Genomic DNA, 18,201 nt, shown 5'->3' with positions numbered 1-18,201 from the left:
TCGCCCCCAAAGTCGTACAAGAACCTTTTTCTAAGTTGGAGCGACTTGCGTCACTCCTATTAGAACGGTTCTATTGACTACAATGGGACGCGACTTGTCAGGCGGCTGTGTCGCCTGACGAGTCGCCCCAGTGTGAACTGGCTCTTACTGTATTCACTCTGTGGACTCTAGTGTAAAGGGGAACCTCTTACATCAGAGTATCCCCTTTACACTGAAGTCCACCGCAATCCCTCTTACATCACGGTCCACAGTGTTCCCCTTTATGTCAGGATCTGCAAAGTTCCACCTTGCACTGTAAAGGGGGGACTCTGCAGACTCCGATGTACTGTAAAGGGAAACTATGTAGACTCTGATGTAAGGGGGAATTCTGTAAAGAGTCCCCAGAATCAGTGAGAAGGGCTTCGGGGCTCAGGTCAGGAGACCCTTCATGGTTTCTTTGTTTTTGTTTTGTTTTTGTCAATTTGTCAAAAAAGTGGGAAGTTCCGAATAAATTATCATAATATGTTTTAATGCTCTGTCACTTTCATTATGCAGATTGACTTTTCTGGAAGAAGAACTCACCGAAGTCTCAGAAGGCGTTATTAGTAAGCAAGAAACCATGAAACTGCTTCAGATTGATGTAACCAATGAGGAGAAGCGTTACGGAGACCAGTAAGATTTAGTAATATTGAATTAATTCAATTAAATATTTTAGGTTTAAGTTTAGGTATTATTTTATAGTTACACTGGTCCAGCTTGGACCAATGTAAGTATGTATGTGCCATAACAGTGGGATCCCCATGAAAGCTGAAAATCATTGTAGTAGTTGTCGTTCCTACATTGATTGCTGCTGGCTTCTGGGTCCCGTGCCGATCAGCTGACCTGCTGCTTACTGAGCACAGGAGGTTGCTTACTCTGCACAGACTAGACATGTGCAATTTGTTTAGTTCCGAATCTGTTAATTCCGAAGCTTCAGAATTCCCAATTCTTTTCATTTCCGAAATTTCAAATTTCCAAATTTTTGAATTTTCGAATTTCTGAATATTCGAATTTCCGAATTCCGAATGTTCGAATTTCCAAAAAAAGCAAAAAAATGAATAAAACGAAAATGTAAACATTTTTTGGCAGTGCACATGTCTAGCACAGACGCCATTCAAATAACACATTGCACTTGATGTGCATTCTCTGACTGGATGAGGTGGAGAGGCTTGGTTGGTGACATTCTGATCTCCAATTTGTCCTATCAGAGAACACTTTGCATTCCTTGAGAAAATGCAAAGGGTTCTCTGATTGGCAACCATGCCAAGCAAGCATTCTTATATGTTCACTAAGCAGCAGGGTAGTCTCTCGGCATGGGGCCCGGAAAGCTAGCATGGGGATCTCACAGGTGTGGCACATACATACTTACCTTGGTTCTAGCTGGACCATTATAACTATACAAAGCAGTTCATATCTAAACTTCAGCTTTAATAAAAGAGTAACTCCACATTTGTTGAGAAAAAAACATTCCCCTCTGGGTGATTTATGTACATTGCAAGGATTTAAAAAAAAAACTTTGTTTCAGATTCCTACCTTTTGTTATACTGAAGAAATCCCTGTGTGTTTCTCTCTATCCATGTGGAAAGTGTATCTAATGGGAGTGGTTTCATAATTATAAATCAGCTGCTGCACCTGCAGGGCTTTAAATGAGGAAAATTGCTGGGTCTGCATCCCTTTAGACGTGATTTCCTATTGGGAGTTTCTCACCAAAAGTGACATTTTTGCTGCAGGGGATGCCTGAAATCTGATTTGTATCTTAGTGCAGACTTCTGGGAAAATCAGTGAGCCAGACAAGCAGGAAATTATGTTTCTGGGGGGGGGGGTCTGTATATATTCTGTGTACAGAACACCTGCAGCTAGCCATATTGCATTTACAGAAAATTACAAAGCTGCAGATGGAAAAGGAAAGGTAGTTTTTAATAACATTCAGTTACAATATGACTTGTGTCACGGTGGTATCTTCCTCTCTGCTGGGTCCCTAGCTTGGCACTCCAGATACCTCTCAAGCTTCACCCCACTGTCTCTGGCTTGACACACAAGGCTGCTCTGCAAGCGTCACCTCCTCTGGTTGGGTCCCTGACTTGATTCCCGCTAAAGTTTAACAATTCTCCACCGTGCCCATTCGGTGAGAATACTGCTCCGGTACTTTCTTCAGTTACTCACTGTGGTCTCTGGTAATTAGGCGGATAGTCCCTTACTGGCGACAGCTTGCCCTCTACCTCCGACCACGGCAGGTTCTCCTACCGACAGAACCCTTACCTTTGGTTGGAATGCAAGCCACAGTCCCAACCCTGCGCTGCTCTCTTGCTTCTGAATAGGCCCTCAGACAGCCTGGCAGCCAGATACCCCCAGGATAGGCCCCATTTCCAGCCTAGCAGCCCGGGCAATACAACACACATCCACCCAGGCAGCCCTTCAGGTGGTACAGAACACAGATCACCTGACTCCACCCAAATATATAGGTGCTCCTAGCAGGCCATGGGATTTAACCTCCCTGGCGGTATGATTCTGTCTGGAATTACGTACCAAAAGCGGTACAATTATTTTGCAAGGAAATTTGGCGTTTTATACTGTAGGCCTGCAATTTTTAGGAATAACTCATTTAAATCTGACCAAACAAGAGTCTAGTAGGCATCCTGGGGATAATTTAATAAAAAAAAAAAATTATAAATTATAATATAATAAATAATTATAAATAATTATAACAAATAATAATTGAATTATAATAAAAATTATTCAATAATGTAAGCAACTAAAAATCACTGAAATTTGCTCAGTTGCAGAATTGTCGCTGTCATTACTTTAATTTTTTTATGACGAATTTCCCCACAAATCGCTATCGCACAATTCTGCAAGTGATTATAATTTATTATCGCTGTTTTCTAGCTGCTCTAAAACCATTTTTGACATAAAGCCTAGGTTCACACTGCTGCGATTTGCCGCGATTTCGGCCGCAATTTAATGTAAATCGCGGCCCATAATCGCAAAAAGTAGTACAGGAACTACTTTTTTAAATCGCAGATTTACATCGTACATCGTACCCAGTGTGAACCAGGGCAAAGGGACACTTTTGGTTGCTATGGACAATCTACAGTTTGCAGGCAGAAAGAACAGTTTTTATTATATAAAAGTACATGCAGGACACTGGACAGACCACTAGGGACAAGGGGGGGGTGTATTTTTTACATACAGTACTGTAATCTATAAGATTACAGTATACTGTATGTAATGTGTTTGTTTACTTTTTTGAATTTGGCGCTGTTCTCCGCCCCCGTGCGTCGTAACGTCGCAGGGAACGGAGATCGGCGGCACATGGGGACACTGTGAATCGAGCGAGGACCCGCTCGCTCACACAACGGTGATGCATCGCAGGATCCAGGGACAAGGTAAGTAACTTTATCTGTGGATTCAGCGAGAAGGTAAGCCGCGCCGCTGCACGCTCTGCATATCTACCCCGAACGTGACTCGGGGATACCGATAGTAGCATAGAAAAACCACCCCGAGTCACACTCAGGGATACCGCTAAGGAGGTTAAGAAAACCCCTGCCCATTGGCTGAGATACCCCATATACCCATAACCTGACCCTGGGTTGCCATTCTCATATCTAGTATCACCAAGTACCTGGCCATCTAGTGGTAGAAAAGAAAACTGCAACAAGGCCAAACTTAGGGAGAAATCAATAGATAGCTAACAATCAACCAGGATAAGTACTCCTGGCAAGTAAATTGGTGAGGAACAATCCTGTCTAAACTACAGGGTGTTTAACCACTTGCCGCCCGCCAATGACATATTGACGTCGGCAAAGTGGTTGTAGAATCCTGACTGGACGTCATATGGCGTCCTCAGGATTCTGAGCTGCTGGAGTCTGACACCCCGCAACACTGATCAAGGTAAAGAGTCTCTCATAGGGACTCTTTAGCACGTGATCAGCCGTGTCCAATCACGGCTGATCACAATGTAAATAGGAAAAGCCGGTAATCGGCTTTTCCTCACTCACGTCTGTCAGACGCGAGTAGAGGAGAGCCGATCGGCTGCTCCTGTGACAGGGGGGGGTTTGTGCTGATCGATCATCAGCACAGCCCCCCCCCCCGAGGATGCCCACTGGACCACCAGGGATGCCCACTGGACCACCAGGGATGCCCACTGGACCACCAGGGATGGGCAAATGGACCAGAAGTGAAAACAAAAAAAAAAAGGATGCCACCCTAGACCACCAGGGATGAGGAGGACACACAAAATGGATGTCAATCAGTGCCGCAATGGATGCCAATCAGTGCCCACAATGGGCATCACTGATTGGCAGGCATTGTTTGGCACTGATTGGCATCCATTAGTACAACACATACAATAGTGCCCATCTTTGCCCATCCGTGCCACCTATCAGTGCCCATCAATGCCGCCTATCAGTGCCCATCCGTGCCGCCTATCCGTGCCCGTCCGTGCCGCCTATCCGTGCCCGTCCGTGCCGCCTATTCGTGCCCGTCCGTGCCGCCTATCCGTGCCCAGCTGTGCCGCCTATCTGTGCCCATCTGTGCCACCTATCCGTGCACATCCGTGCCGCCTATCCAAGCCCATCCATGCCGCCTATCCGTGCCGCCTATCAGTGCCCATCCGTGCCGCCCATCAGTGCCGCATATTAGTGCCCATCAGTGCAACCTCATCGGTGCCCATCAGTTCCGCCTTATCAGTGCCCGTCAGTGCAGTACCATCAGTGCCCATCAGTGAAGGAGAAAACTTACTTATTTACAATGTTTTATAACAGAAACAAAAAAATACTTTTTTTTCTAAATTTTCAGTCATTTTTTAATTTTTCTTTGCAGAAAATAAATATCCCAGAGGTGATCAAATACCACCAAAAGAAAGCTCTATTTGTGGGTACAAAATGATAAAAATTTAGTTTGGGTACAGTGTAGCATGATTGCGCAATTGTCATTCAAAGTGCAAGAGCACTGAAAGCTAAAAATTGGTCTGGGCGGGAAGGTGTATGGAAGTGGTTAATATATGCAAAATGCCATTAGTTTGTTGTTGGGGGGGGGGGGGGGGAGAAGCAACCAGGGAAGGCAAAATGTGTATAAGCATTTCAGCAATAATGTAAAGCAGTCCATTTTTCAATACAAGAGACACTTGTGTTTTTATTATAACATAACTTAGTTAAAGGTTATGAAAGGTTCCCCTTCATTCTGCAGTATTGTAGTGACTTTGACCCTCCATTTTGTTTTGTTTTTTTGTTTATCTATTACTGCTTTGAATCTATGCAAAACTAAACATGAATTGATTTCAGTACATAAGACTTACGACAACCACAGTAACATTGTCATACGTTGGGAATTCCCAAGTAACATGATGTTCTTTTTATATTTTACAGGTTTAATCTGCTGGCCAAATGTCAGTCTCTTCAGGATGCCATTGTGCACTATCAGATGTCTGTGTGTAGCAAGACGAAGCTTCAAGGCCAGAGAGACATGGTGAAAAAGAAGATGAATGAGTTGGGATCACGAGATCCTCCTCCGGCACTTCCTTTGCAGGACGACGGCCTGTCCATCTCCTCTGTTGTGAGTTCACAATCTTTACTAGGAAAACCTGAAAGCCAGAGGAGACGTCTTCTGCCATTTCTGGTTTTAGAGAATGAATGATGAACAATACGGCAATACGGTGATAACCGTATGCACAATTTACAGGCAGCAGTGTGTCTGAGGAAGGCCCTTTAAAATCTAATGCCGCGTAAACACGACCATTTTTCAGGTTGTAAAAAAATGACATTTTTAATGGTCTAGAAAAAACTATGTTTTTTTTAACCCGATCGTTAAAAACGGCCTTACCTACACACGATCGTGAAAAAAAAATGCTCTAGAAAAGCGCGGTGACGTACAACACGTACGACGGCACTATAAAGGGGAAGTTCCATTCGGATGGCGCCACCCTTTGGGCTGCTTTTGCTGATTTCGTGTTAGTAAAAGACGATTCGCGCTTTTCAGTCTGTTACAGCGTGATGAATGTGCTTACTCCATTACGAACGCTAGTTTTACCAAAACGAGCGCTCCCATCTCATAACTTGCTTCTGAGCATGTGCGTTTTTTTCACGTCGTTAAAGCCTACACACGACCATGTTTTACAACGTTAAAAAACGACAACGTTAAAATAGAGCATGTTTTTAATGGCCATTTTTTACATCGTGAAAAATGCTCTGGAGCCCACACACACGGTCGTTTTTAACCACTTAAGGACCGGACCAATATGCTGCTAAATGACCCAAGGGGTTTTTACAATTCGGCACTGCGTCGATTTAACAGACAATTGCGCGGTCGTGCGACATGGCTCCCAAACAAAATTGGTGTCCTTTTTTCCCCACTAATAGAGCTTTCTTTTGGTGGTATTTGATCACCTCTGCGGTTTTTATTTTTTGCGCTATAAACAAAAATAGAGCGACAATTTTGAATTTTTTTTTATATTTTTTGCTATAATAAATATCCCCCAAAAACATATATAAAAATTATTTTTTTCCTCAGTTTAGGCCGATACTTATTCTTCTACCTATTTTTGGTAAAAAAAAGCGCAATAAGCGTTTATCGATTGGTTTGCGCGAAATTTATAGCGTTTACAAAATAGGGGATAGTTTTATTATTTATTTATTTTTACTACTAATGGCGGCAATCAGCAAAGTGTTTACATACGGCTCTCCCCGTTCTTCAGCTCCAGGGAGCGATCGCGAGGGGGCGGCTAGAAACGAATAGCCGCGCCCTCGTCCCGGATCGCTCCCCGTGGGAATCCGACTGCCGCATGTAGCGGGGGGGGTCCCGATCGGACCCCGGACCCACGTCTAGGCAGGGACGTACAGGTACGCCAATGTGCCTGTACGTGCCATTCTGCCGACGTATATGTACATGCGGCGGTCGGGAAGTGGTTAATGACGTAATTTTTTACAACCCGAAAAACGGTCGCGTGTACGCGGCATAAGGCCCTTTTCACACTGGGGCGGGAGGTGCGGTGGCAGTAAAGCGTCGCTATTTTTAGCGGCATTTTACCGGTAATTCTGCGGCGCTATTCGGCCGCTAGCGCAATGCGCCTCTGCAGTTTAGCCCCACTGCAAGGGAGGATTTTAACCCCAAAGTTACGTTTTAAGAAAAAAGTTATATATTAAAATGAATCTATACTCAAACGTAAAATTTTGCATAAATACATTACTAACATTATACTGCAGGTGTATAATTTTTCAGGAAAAAAATATGTATTTTCAAGGACTGTCTGAGAGCATGAATGCAAAGAGCTCCCTGAGGTGCAAAACCTATGTGAGCATATAAAATATTATTATTTAGTACAATAAATGTTCTCAGCTTTTTACCTAAAGCCAGTCATTTCCACAAGGGGCGGAGAGAGTGTTGGAATTCTACATAAAGCATATTCCGAGTACTTCACCACTTAGCTTTTATTTTTACTGTAATAATTTAACAAAACACCTAAAACAGAGGGGGTTCTTTACAAAAGGCAAATTCACTTTGCACTGTACAAGTGCAAACTACGGCCCAGATTCACAGAGAGTAAGGCCCCATACACACGAGAGGATTTATCCGCAGATACGGTCCAGCGGACCGTATCCGCGGATAAATCCTCTCGAGGATTTCAGAAGATTTCTATGCGATGGCGTGTACACACCATCGCATTGAAATCCGCGCTGAAATCCTCTGGCGATGACGTGTCGCGCCGTCGCCGCTATTATGACGCGGCGACGGGCGCGACGCTGTCATATAAGGAATTCCACGCATGCGTCAAATCATTACGACGCGTGCAGGGAATCCCTTTGGACGGATGGATCCGGTGAGTCTGTACAGACGAGCGGATCCATCCGTTGGAATGGATTCCAGCAGATGGATTTGTTGAGCATGTCAGCAAATATCCATCTGCTGGAAATCCATCCCAGGGGAGATTTATCTGCGGATAAATATCCGACAGAGTGTACACACCATAGGATCTATCCGCAGAAACCCATTTGATGGGATTTATCTGCGGATAGATTCTATGGTGTGTATGGGGCCTCAGGCGCACATTACGCCGCTTTAGAGCAAACACTGTACGCTACGCCAACGCAGTGCAGAGAGGCAAGCATTGCATTCAGCAAGCCTGTGCTCCCAATGCTGCGCCAGCGTGGCGTGGGTTTCAAAGGCGCACGTCGGCGTAGGTGGAAGTGGGCGTGAACCCATGCAAATGAGGCGTGACCCCATGCAAATGATGGGCCGAGCGCCAGACAGGTACGTATCACGAACTGCGCATGCGCCGTGACGTGGACACAAGCCTCACAACCACGCTGGCACAACTGCCTAAGCTACGGCGGATCACTGCGTACGCCGTGAACTAACGTACGCCCAGCCAGACACACGTCCAATGCACAATACGCCGGCTTGTGTTCCCTGGTGCAGACCTGTGCATGTCTGTTGCCGGGTTGCACCTCCTTTATGAGGGAATAACTTTACGCCGGACGTACAACTTACACGCATCTCGCGTAGTATGTGCCGGGTACAAGTACGTTCGTGAATCGCCGTATTTTCCTCATTTGCATGTTTGAATGGCTAATCAATGGGAGCGGCACCATGCGCCCAGCCTAAATGTGCGCCCACCCTACGCCGGCGTGTGCAAGCTACGTCGGCGGGGTGTAGCCTGTTTTTAGGCGCATATTAGTTTGTGGGTCTGGCGCACACATACGCCGGCGCACATTTGCACTTATGTCGGCGTAACGTGTTATACGTCGGCGTAAGTGCAAAGTGCACTTGAAATTGCACTGAAAGTGCGCTTGGAAGTGCAGTCGCTGTAAATCCGGATGGGACATGCAAGAGAAATAAAAAACAGCATTTGAGCTTCCCCTCATTTCAGATCTACCCCTCAGATTTACAGCGACTGCACTTTGCACTTGTAGTTTGCACTTGTAGTGCAAAGTAGAGTTGCCTTTCGTAAATAACTCCCATTGTCTTGTTGCCCTATTTGGAATCGAGAATATTTATTTATGAAATTATCTATATTTCTACAACAGGTAAGAAGAGTATTTTATTATTTTTATGTACAATCATTTGTAGACGACTTTTCGCATACCTCCCAATTGTCCCTCATTTGGAAGGACTGTCCCTTTTTTTAAAACCAAATACCTTTGTCCCTCTTTCCTTCTCATTTGTCTCTCATTATGGACACATGTGTAGGCCTCTTTAATAAATACAACAGTTAACTATAGGGTCGCCACCTTTTCTTCAAGTCAAACCTGAACACTTCAGCGTCACACAGCAATTTTTATAGTATGCATAACTATGCATAGCATAGATCTTGCTATTAAATAACATTTCTAATCATATGAAGTTAATCACAAGCATCCCCTTTACATCCGAGTCCATAGAGTTCCCCTTTTATATCAGAGTCCACAGAGTTCCCCTTTTATATCAGAGTCCACAGAGTTCCCCTTTTATATCAGAGTCCACAGAGTTCCCCTTTTATATCAGAGTCCACAGAGTTCCCCTTTTATATCAGAGTCCACAGAGTTCCCCTTTTATATCAGAGTCCACGGAGTTCCCCCTTTACATTAGAGTCCACGGAGTTCCCCCTTTACATTAGAGTCCACAGAGTTCCCCCTTTACATTAGAGTCCACAGAGTTCCCCCTTTACATTAGAGTCCACAGAGTTCCCCCTTTACATTAGAGACCACAGAGTTCCCCCTTTACATTAGAGTCCACAGAGTTCCCCCTTTACATTAGAGACCACAGAGTTCCCCCTTTACATTAGAGACCACAGAGTTCCCCCTTTACATTAGAGACCACAGAGTTCCCCCTTTACATTAGAGTCCACAGAGTTCCCCATTTACATTAGAGTCCACCGAGTTCCCCCTTTACATTAGAGTCCACCGAGTTCCCCCTTTACATTAGAGTCCACAGAGTTCCCCCTTTACATTAGAGTCCACAGAGTTCCCCCTTTACATTAGAGTCCACAGAGTTCCCCCTTTACATTAGAGTCCACAGAGATCCCCCTTTACATTAGAGTCCACAGAGATCCCCCTTTACATTAGAGTCCACAGAGTTCCCCCTTTACATTAGAGTCCACAGAGTTCCCCCTTTACATCAGAGTCCACAGAGTTACCTTTTACATCTGAATCCGCAGAGTACTCTTTCACTGTAAGGGGGGACTCTGTAGACTCTGATGTAAGGGAGAACTCTGGGGACTCTAACATAAGGGATGCTCTATGTTCAAACAGGACTCTGATGTAAAGGGGAACACTGTGGCCTCTGGTGTAAAGGAGAGCTCTGATGTAATGAGTGCTCTGAGAACCCCGATTTACCTTAGCGTAAAGAGAGGAGAGAGAAGGGGGAGACTTTGGGGTTGATTTACTCAAGACAAATAGACTGTGCACTTTGCAAGTGCAGTGGCTCCAGAGATAAGTAAATGAGGTAAAGCTTCTATTTGCTTTTAGTAAATCAACCTCTTAGTCTGCTCTGAATAATGTGTCCGGGTCTCATACTGAAACTCAGACGCATGATTTCAATCCCGAACTGTCTAGGTCAGGGGTGTCAAACTGGCAGCCCTCCAGCTGTTGCAAAACTACAAGTCCCATGAGGCATTGCAAGGCTAACAGTTACAAGCATGACTCTCACAGGCAGAGGCATGATGGGACTTGTAGTTTCGGAAAACAGCTGGAGGGCCGCCAGTTTGACACCCTTGGTCTAGGTGAATCCCGAACAGGTGGCAACCCTAGTTAACTACCAAAAGTGTTAGGCTTCATTTACACTGCTGCTGGTAAACGGGCGTTTAGGAGCAGTTGGGCGTTTTTTTTTTGTTTTTTTTTTCAGCTGCCCCTGAACTGTCCTCTGTTATGGTCCTTATTTCTGTTCTTTTTCTTTATGTTTATATAGTTTTCTTATTTATCTATGGTTGGACCCCAATTCCTACCATTGGTATTGTAACGAGAGTCACTTTTGGGCACAGATTGAGCCAGGAAATAATGGACATAGGTTGGATTGCTTTAACATGGGTCTGTTATCCACAATATATTCAAGAATGTCTGCAAGAACTATTTACAGGTTGTTGATTCTGAACCCAACAGGTCAATTAAAAGAGTGACTCATTCAATGTGGGAACACAGACTGTTAAGGTGTTAATGTCGTCTGCTACTGTCATGTAAATGAATCTTAGTCTGGCTCCTAAGAACCTGTCATTGTGTGAAGTTCTATTGATGATAAATGTGGATTGTGAGTTAACAAAACAGTATAAGGTCAGATGTCTGACTTATAAGCTGTAGTTAATTAACTCATGTAGATTAGATCAAGAGCTGGTGCCAGATGTCTGTCTACTAAAAGATGTGTATTGAGGGGGGCTCATTAGTAACCATTGTATGATGTTGTAGGTGGAGTGTGTCATTGTCCATTTGATTACTGCAAGTATTCTTTTTGGTGTATATAAGAGTCTGCCTTCTCAATAAAGATTGTCTATATTTAAGCGAGAAAATAAAACCCTACGTCACCAAGCGCATGCTCCGATCAACCAACCAAAACCTTCTCCAAATCCCCAAATCTCGCTACAAATCTAAGGGAGAACGTAGATTCTCGGTCCAAGGACCACGGCTCTGGAATGCCCTACCCACGACCATCCGCTTGGAAGAAAACCATTGGGTTTTTAGGAAAAAACTGAAGACACACCTCTTCTGAAAGACCTGTACAACTCTGGATGCCAAGCACCTTGAGGCGATTAAGTTTGCATTGTTGCGCTATATAAGTTTCTCACTCACTCACTCACTCACTCACTCTATTCCTGTTGAACCAGAGAACAGAGCTGTGTGTCTCATTTCTGGGGGGGGATCCGTATGGGTCGTGTCTCCGGATTGTGGAGTGTCGATAAGCTGTCTTGGGTTCAGAATGGAATATCGTAAACAGCGTTAACCCCTGTCCCATTTGGGGTTCCGTTACAGGTACCAACAATGGGGCCGAATGACACCAATGATGGAGCCCAATTCCTCTTTTAGACACCAATAATGGGGTCCAATGACACAAATGATGGGGCATTATGCCTCCCAATGACACCAATGATGGGGAACTATGCCTCCCAATGACACCAATGATGGGGCACTTTTCCTTTCACTGACTCCAAAGATGGGGCATTGTTTTTTTCTACTGACATCAGGACCTTTTCTATGCCCAATGGCCACAGTCCAGTCCCCCTAATGTCTGAAGGACCGTAAACTGTGTCTTTGTTTCAAAAGTTTGGAGAGAGAGAGACTTGTAAAGCGCAACACATGCGAACTGAATCGCCTCTGGGCGCTGTATCCATTTCATGGGTAAGGAACCCCTTGACCTCAGAAGAGATGGGTTTTAATCTTTCTCCTGAAGGCCAAGTGGTCCGACTCCAGTCGGATGGTGGTTGGTAGTGCATTCCACAGGCGAGGTCCCTGGACTGCAAATCTTCGATCTCCTTTGGACTTGTATCTGGCTTTGGGTATCTGGAGGAGATTTTGATTGGTGGATCGCAGAGTGCGATTGGGGTTATGGGCTTTTATTTTTTCGCATAGATATTGGGGGGCGTTGCCTTGAATACACTTATGTATTAGACAGAGTGCCTTGAAAGTGATTCTGTCTTTTACTGGCAACCAATGAAGGGATCTCAGTGAAGGTGAGATTGATTCCCATGGTTTTTTCCCAGTCACTAGTCGAGCGGCCATATTTTGAACGACTTGCAGACGAGTGATTTGGTATTTGGGGAGTCCTAGATAGAGGGCATTTGCGTAGTCGAGTCTGGAATTGATGATTGTTCCCACCATGACTGCAATGTCCTCTTTCGGGATAAAGGGCGTGAGTCTGCGTAGTAGGCGCAGCAGATGGTGGGATCCGCTGACTACTGACCCTATTTGTGCATCCATTGTCATGTAGGTATCGAAAATGACTCAGAGACTTTTGACTTTGGTGCTAGGGGTGATAGTTTTACCCAGAATGGGTGGGGGAGTCCATGTTGACGCGGGCTGATTTTTCCGGTTAGCGTGAAACAGGGGAAGTTCTGTTTTCGAACCATTGAGTTTAAGATAACTGTTTGTCATCCAGTTATCTATTAGAGTGAGGCATTTCTCTAGTCCAAGAGAATGATCCTTTTTGTTGCAGATGTGGAAATACAGTTGAGTGTCGTCTGCATAGGAGTGGTAAAGTAACTTCTGGTTACTGATGATTTCAAAGAGAGGGCGAAGATAGATATTAAACAATACGGGCGATAAGGGAGATCCCTGAGGGACTCCGCATGACACCGTACGTTTTTCGAAGTGAAAGACCCCAGTTTCACTATTTGTGATCGGTTTTCCAAGAAGGACCAGGGTAAAACACCCTCAGCGACTCCGGCTACTTCAGCTAGCCTAGCCAGTAGTAGTCCGTGGTCTACAGTGTCAAAAGCCACGCTTAGGTCCAGCAGTATCAGGAGACAAGATTCTCCTTCGTCTGCAGCCTCTAGAGCGTCATCCCATATTTTGAGCAGCGCCGTTTCTGTTCCGTGACCCGGACGGAAGCCTGATTGAAACGGATCGAGTAATTTATGGGTGTCTAAATGCAGTTATGGGAAATAGTCCTGTAGGAAACAATGGAATTCATTGATCCACACATTTTACATGGATACAGAACACTCCAGAAATACATGGGATGTGGATGGTGTGATTGAGACCTTGATGATCAGGTAGCCTGACTGACAAATGTTTTTTTCTTTTTCTTTTCAGGAAAAGGAAAGTGGAAAAAATCAAACCCTTGAAATAATAAAAAATCACATTTCTGGGATTTTTCGGCCAAAGTTTTCTGTAAGTGTTTATGTCTACATAATAAATACTAATCGAACTAATGTAATTGGTAATATAAAGGTCACTCAATCCCCTGAGCAGACACCAGCGACTGAGAAAAGTTTTTTTGTAGCTTCATAAATCTAGTATGTAGACAGTGGTGGCCTCTGTGTTCAGTGGTCTGTAGAATAAAAATTGTTTTCAGCCATTTTAATTTATTTATTTAACCACTTCCCGACGGCCATACGACTATATACGGCCGCAGGGTGGTTCTACTTCTCTGAAGCGCCGTGTTTTCACGTCTGCCCCTTTCCGCGTTCCCCGCGCGCGGGAACTTCTGTGCTGGCCGTGTCCCTTGGACACAGCAAATCACAGATCGCCGTGAACGGCCAATCGGAGTGGCCGTTTGCTAGGCGATCTGTGCAGCGAATGAGAGATGATCTCATATATTTACATATGAGATCATCTCTCATTGCCGGCTCTCACAGACATCGGTGCTGCCAGGGAGAGAGGAGACCGATCTGTGTCTCTTGTATATAGAGACACAGATCGGTCACCTCCCCCAGTCACCCCCCTTCCCCCACAGTTAGAACACTATATAGGGAATACATTTAACCCCTTCCTCACCCCCTAGTGTTAACCCCTTCACTGCCAGTCACATTTATACAGTAATTAGTGCATATTTATAGCACTGATCGCAGTATAAATGTGAATGGTGCCAAAAATGTGTCAAAAGTGTCCGATGTGTCCGCCATAATGTTGCAGTCGCAATAAAAATCGCAGATCGCCGCCATTACTAGTAAAAAAAAAATAACAAAAAATAATAATTCTGTCCCTTATTTTGTAGGCGCTATAACTTTTGCGCAAACCAGTCGCTTATTGCGATTTTTTTTTTTTTTTTTTTTACTAAAAATATGTAGAATACGTATCGGCCTAGACTGAGGATAAAAAAAAAATTGTGCTATTTATTATAGCAACAAGTAAAAAATATATATATTTTTTTCAAAATTGTCGCTCTATTTTTGTTTATAGCGCAAAAAATAAAAACCGCAGAGGTGATCAAATACCACCAAAAGAAAGCTCTATTTGTGGGAAAAAAAGGACGTCAATTTTGTTTGGGAGCCACGTCGCACGACCGCGCAATTGTCAGTTAAAGCGACGCAGTGCCGATTCGCAAAAAGTGCTCTGGGCAGGAAGGGGGTTTAAGTGCCCAGTAAGGAAGTGGTTAAAGTGCTAAAGCATACAGCATACATTTTAATTTTGTAACAACAGCACTGCAGGGTTGCCAACCTTCTGCAGCATTTTTTACTGACAAACATGGAAAATTTACTGGCGGAGCACATTTTTTACTGGTAACCTGAGAAATTACAGAACTTGCTTGATTTACACTTAATTTTTATGCTGTGTTTATGCTGACTTTTTATCAGCCCCTGATATTTACTGGCAGTTATAAAAAAAATGTTTACAAACTGTCAGTAAATTTATTGGCGGTTGGCAACTCTGCAGCATTGTAATAGCATTAAAAGGTATATTAGACAGTTCAATATAAGATTACTTGAAAAAACTCATAAACTACAAAATGTGACCTAACACAACCCCCGTGACAAGCCCTCCATCCCTATTGTACAAGAAAAATGATCATGGGACTTTATATGAGGCATGGCACTTCAAAATAATAATACAGAAAATATATAAGGTAGAAATGTATTTTGCAATCAGAATTAAAACTTTCCATAATCTCAAAATACACAGGGGGTTATTTACGAAAGGCAAATCCACTTTGCACTTTCAGTACAAACTACAAGTGCAAAGTGCACTTGAAATTGCACTGAAAGTGCAAATGGAAGTGCAGACGCTGTGAATGTGCGGGGTAGATCTGAAATGAGGGGAAGCTCTTCTCATTTTATTATCCAGTCACGTGTAAGCTAAAATGCTGTTTTTTATTTTCCTTGCATGTCCCTCTTGGATTTACAGCGACTGCACTTTCAGTGAAATTTCAAGTGCACTTTTCACTTGTAGTTTACACTTGTAGTGCAAAGTAGATTGGCCTTTTCGTAAATAACCCGCATAATGCGATTCTTGGTAATAAGAACAAAAAGGCCAATAAAAAATCTGACATGTAGCACATGATTGTTGGAATAAATTCATAATATACAGATACGCTTTTGTCAAGCCTACATAGAGCTCCTATCTATGTGTAGCGCCCCCTTACTTTCAGTATGGGCACTACGCTAAAGTTAGTGGGGAATAGGAGAGTTACCTTGCTCCCATTAACAATTTGCTTAAATTTTGGGACTTCTGTCATTCCAGAAGTGTCCACTGGGTCAGTCTGTGGTCCAGGCATGCAATACCATCCCTGGCCAGCAGTTGGCGCCAGAGGGGTTCTGGCAGAGTGAGCTTTCCTCAGCAGCCAATTAGAGGAGTTTTTCCCTCGCAAGGCATGCTGGGGAGGGGTATATCTGGGACAGGTGTCATGTGTTCTAAAATCTTCGCGGGGTCCCAGTTCCAGGTGCGGCATCCACCTTCAGGGTGCCCGCATCCATGGACCCCGCTGGCGTGGCCCACCTGGCCAAAATTGCAGATTATGAAAACCCTCATCCGGAGGTACAAGGGGACCCCAGTGACTTGCTGGGTTCCCGGTTCTATTGAAAGGATCCCAGGCTGGATGCCGTACATTTGGGGAGTCGGTTTGAGGAGGACCCGGAGGCAGGTTGTCCAACAGAGCCTGAATGAACCAATTGGGGATCCGGTGACCAGAGTACTGACAGGTATGTTTGCTGTCATCTGGTGACCAAATGCAGAAATCTGCTGGGAGGATTCGCTCCATTTATCCATCTAGCTCAGTTATTGTAATCGGCCTGTGACAGAGGCCCTAGAGCCAGGCCTAGAGACAGGCCTGTTCCTCCCAGAAATCCTAAGGCCTCATACACACGACGAGTTTCTCGGCAAAAACCAGCAAGAAACTTGCTGGGAGATATTTTTTTGCCGAGGAAACCGGCCATGTGTACATTTTCGTCGAGGAAACTGTCGAGAAACTCGACGAGCCAAAAAGAAAGCATGTTCTCTATTTCCTCAACGGGAATGGAGAAAATTGGCTTGTCGAGTTACTCGACCGCTTCACAAGGAACTCGACGAGCAAAACGATGTGTTTTGCCCGTCGAGTTTCTCGGTCGTGTGTACGAGGCCTCAGCGACATCTCGGCTGCCAGGCTTGCAAAAAGGGGTCTGTCCGGGGGCACTTTACCCACTCAGTTGGAGTGGCGACGAATTACAAATTGGCACTATACAGAGCAGTACTGACTACTGACTGCTCCATTTAATATCCAGGCCTGATACTGCAAAGTTCTCTCTCTCTCTCTTCATCAACCTTGTCATTCCCAATTTATGTTGATGTTGGCTATGTTGGCCTGGAGAATAAAGCATAGGAAAAAACCTTTATTCACTGGCCTTCGCTCACTGTTTGTTTCCTACAACTGCACCCCTGGGCCATATCAAGGTAACTCAATATGCCGATCCCAATAACAAACCAGCGGCTCCTGCGGGGGTAGCGCTACATATGGAAAGCATAGAAAATACTGTATTTATCGGCGTATATCGCGCACTATTTTGCCCTGAAAATCAGGGCAAAATCGTGGGTGCGCGGTATACGCCGATACCCACTTTCCCGCCATGAGTTTGAATACTGCGCCGACATATACCGCGTACAGGACGTCAGCGCGAGAGTTGCCGAGCCTGCCCAACGATACACGAGTGTACTGCGCTCGGTATATGTCGGCGCAGTATTCAAACTCGGCGCGGGAAACGAGCGGGGAGGACGCGAGGACGCCGCAGAAGCACACCGGACCCGACGAAGAGGGCACCCCAAGCCGCAGACGGACGCCGGACCAGACGAAGAGGACACCCGAAGCCGCAGAAGGACCTGTACCCGACAAAGAGGACACCCGAAGCCGCAGACGGACGCCGGACCCGACGAGGCCGCCGCGCAAAACACCAAAACTGTAAGTACAAAAAAAACGTTTTTTCCACAGGATTCGGGGCAACTTTAGGGGTGCGCGGTATACGCGAGAATGCGTTATACCGCGATAAATACGGTAGTTGGAATAGAGAGAAAAATTAAGGACTAAAATTAAGAAACAGTACATTTTCTAACCTGTCTGCTTGAGCAATTGCCTAACAGTGGGTGGCCATTTGGCCAGCATACATCTGAAATCACTGCCTGATTCACGTATAAACTGTCACTGAATATCTATGAATATCTACAGTACAAATCCAAGAAAACTATGCATGTTGTTAGCACCAATGCCCTGTAATGAATGCGCTCCAACAAATCTAATCTTTTTATGTTAATACTTCTATTCCAAATGCAAGCCATGGATGATAACATCTGCAGAACCTGTGGCTATTTCTCTTAAAACAGA

At 44.7% G+C, this 18,201-nt stretch overlaps 1 protein-coding gene across 2 annotated transcripts in view; it reads left to right on the top strand.

Moving 5' to 3' along the window:
• FES (FES proto-oncogene, tyrosine kinase) overlaps window positions 1-18,201 on the top strand; it is a 252,331-nt gene that overhangs the window by 158,571 nt on the left and 75,559 nt on the right. For both annotated transcript variants that reach the window (XM_040342486.1, XM_040342485.1), the window contains exons 8-10: window positions 535-651; window positions 5,385-5,571; window positions 13,728-13,805. In XM_040342486.1, the coding sequence (XP_040198420.1) occupies window positions 535-651; window positions 5,385-5,571; window positions 13,728-13,805 (382 nt within the window). The remainder of the gene's footprint in view (window positions 1-534; window positions 652-5,384; window positions 5,572-13,727; window positions 13,806-18,201) is intronic.

This window comes from Rana temporaria, chromosome 3, assembly GCF_905171775.1.
Source record: "Rana temporaria chromosome 3, aRanTem1.1, whole genome shotgun sequence".
Classification (NCBI taxonomy): domain Eukaryota; kingdom Metazoa; phylum Chordata; class Amphibia; order Anura; family Ranidae; genus Rana; species Rana temporaria.
The sequence above is the reverse complement of the archived record's forward strand: the minus strand, read 5'-3'. Positions and strand labels throughout refer to the sequence as shown.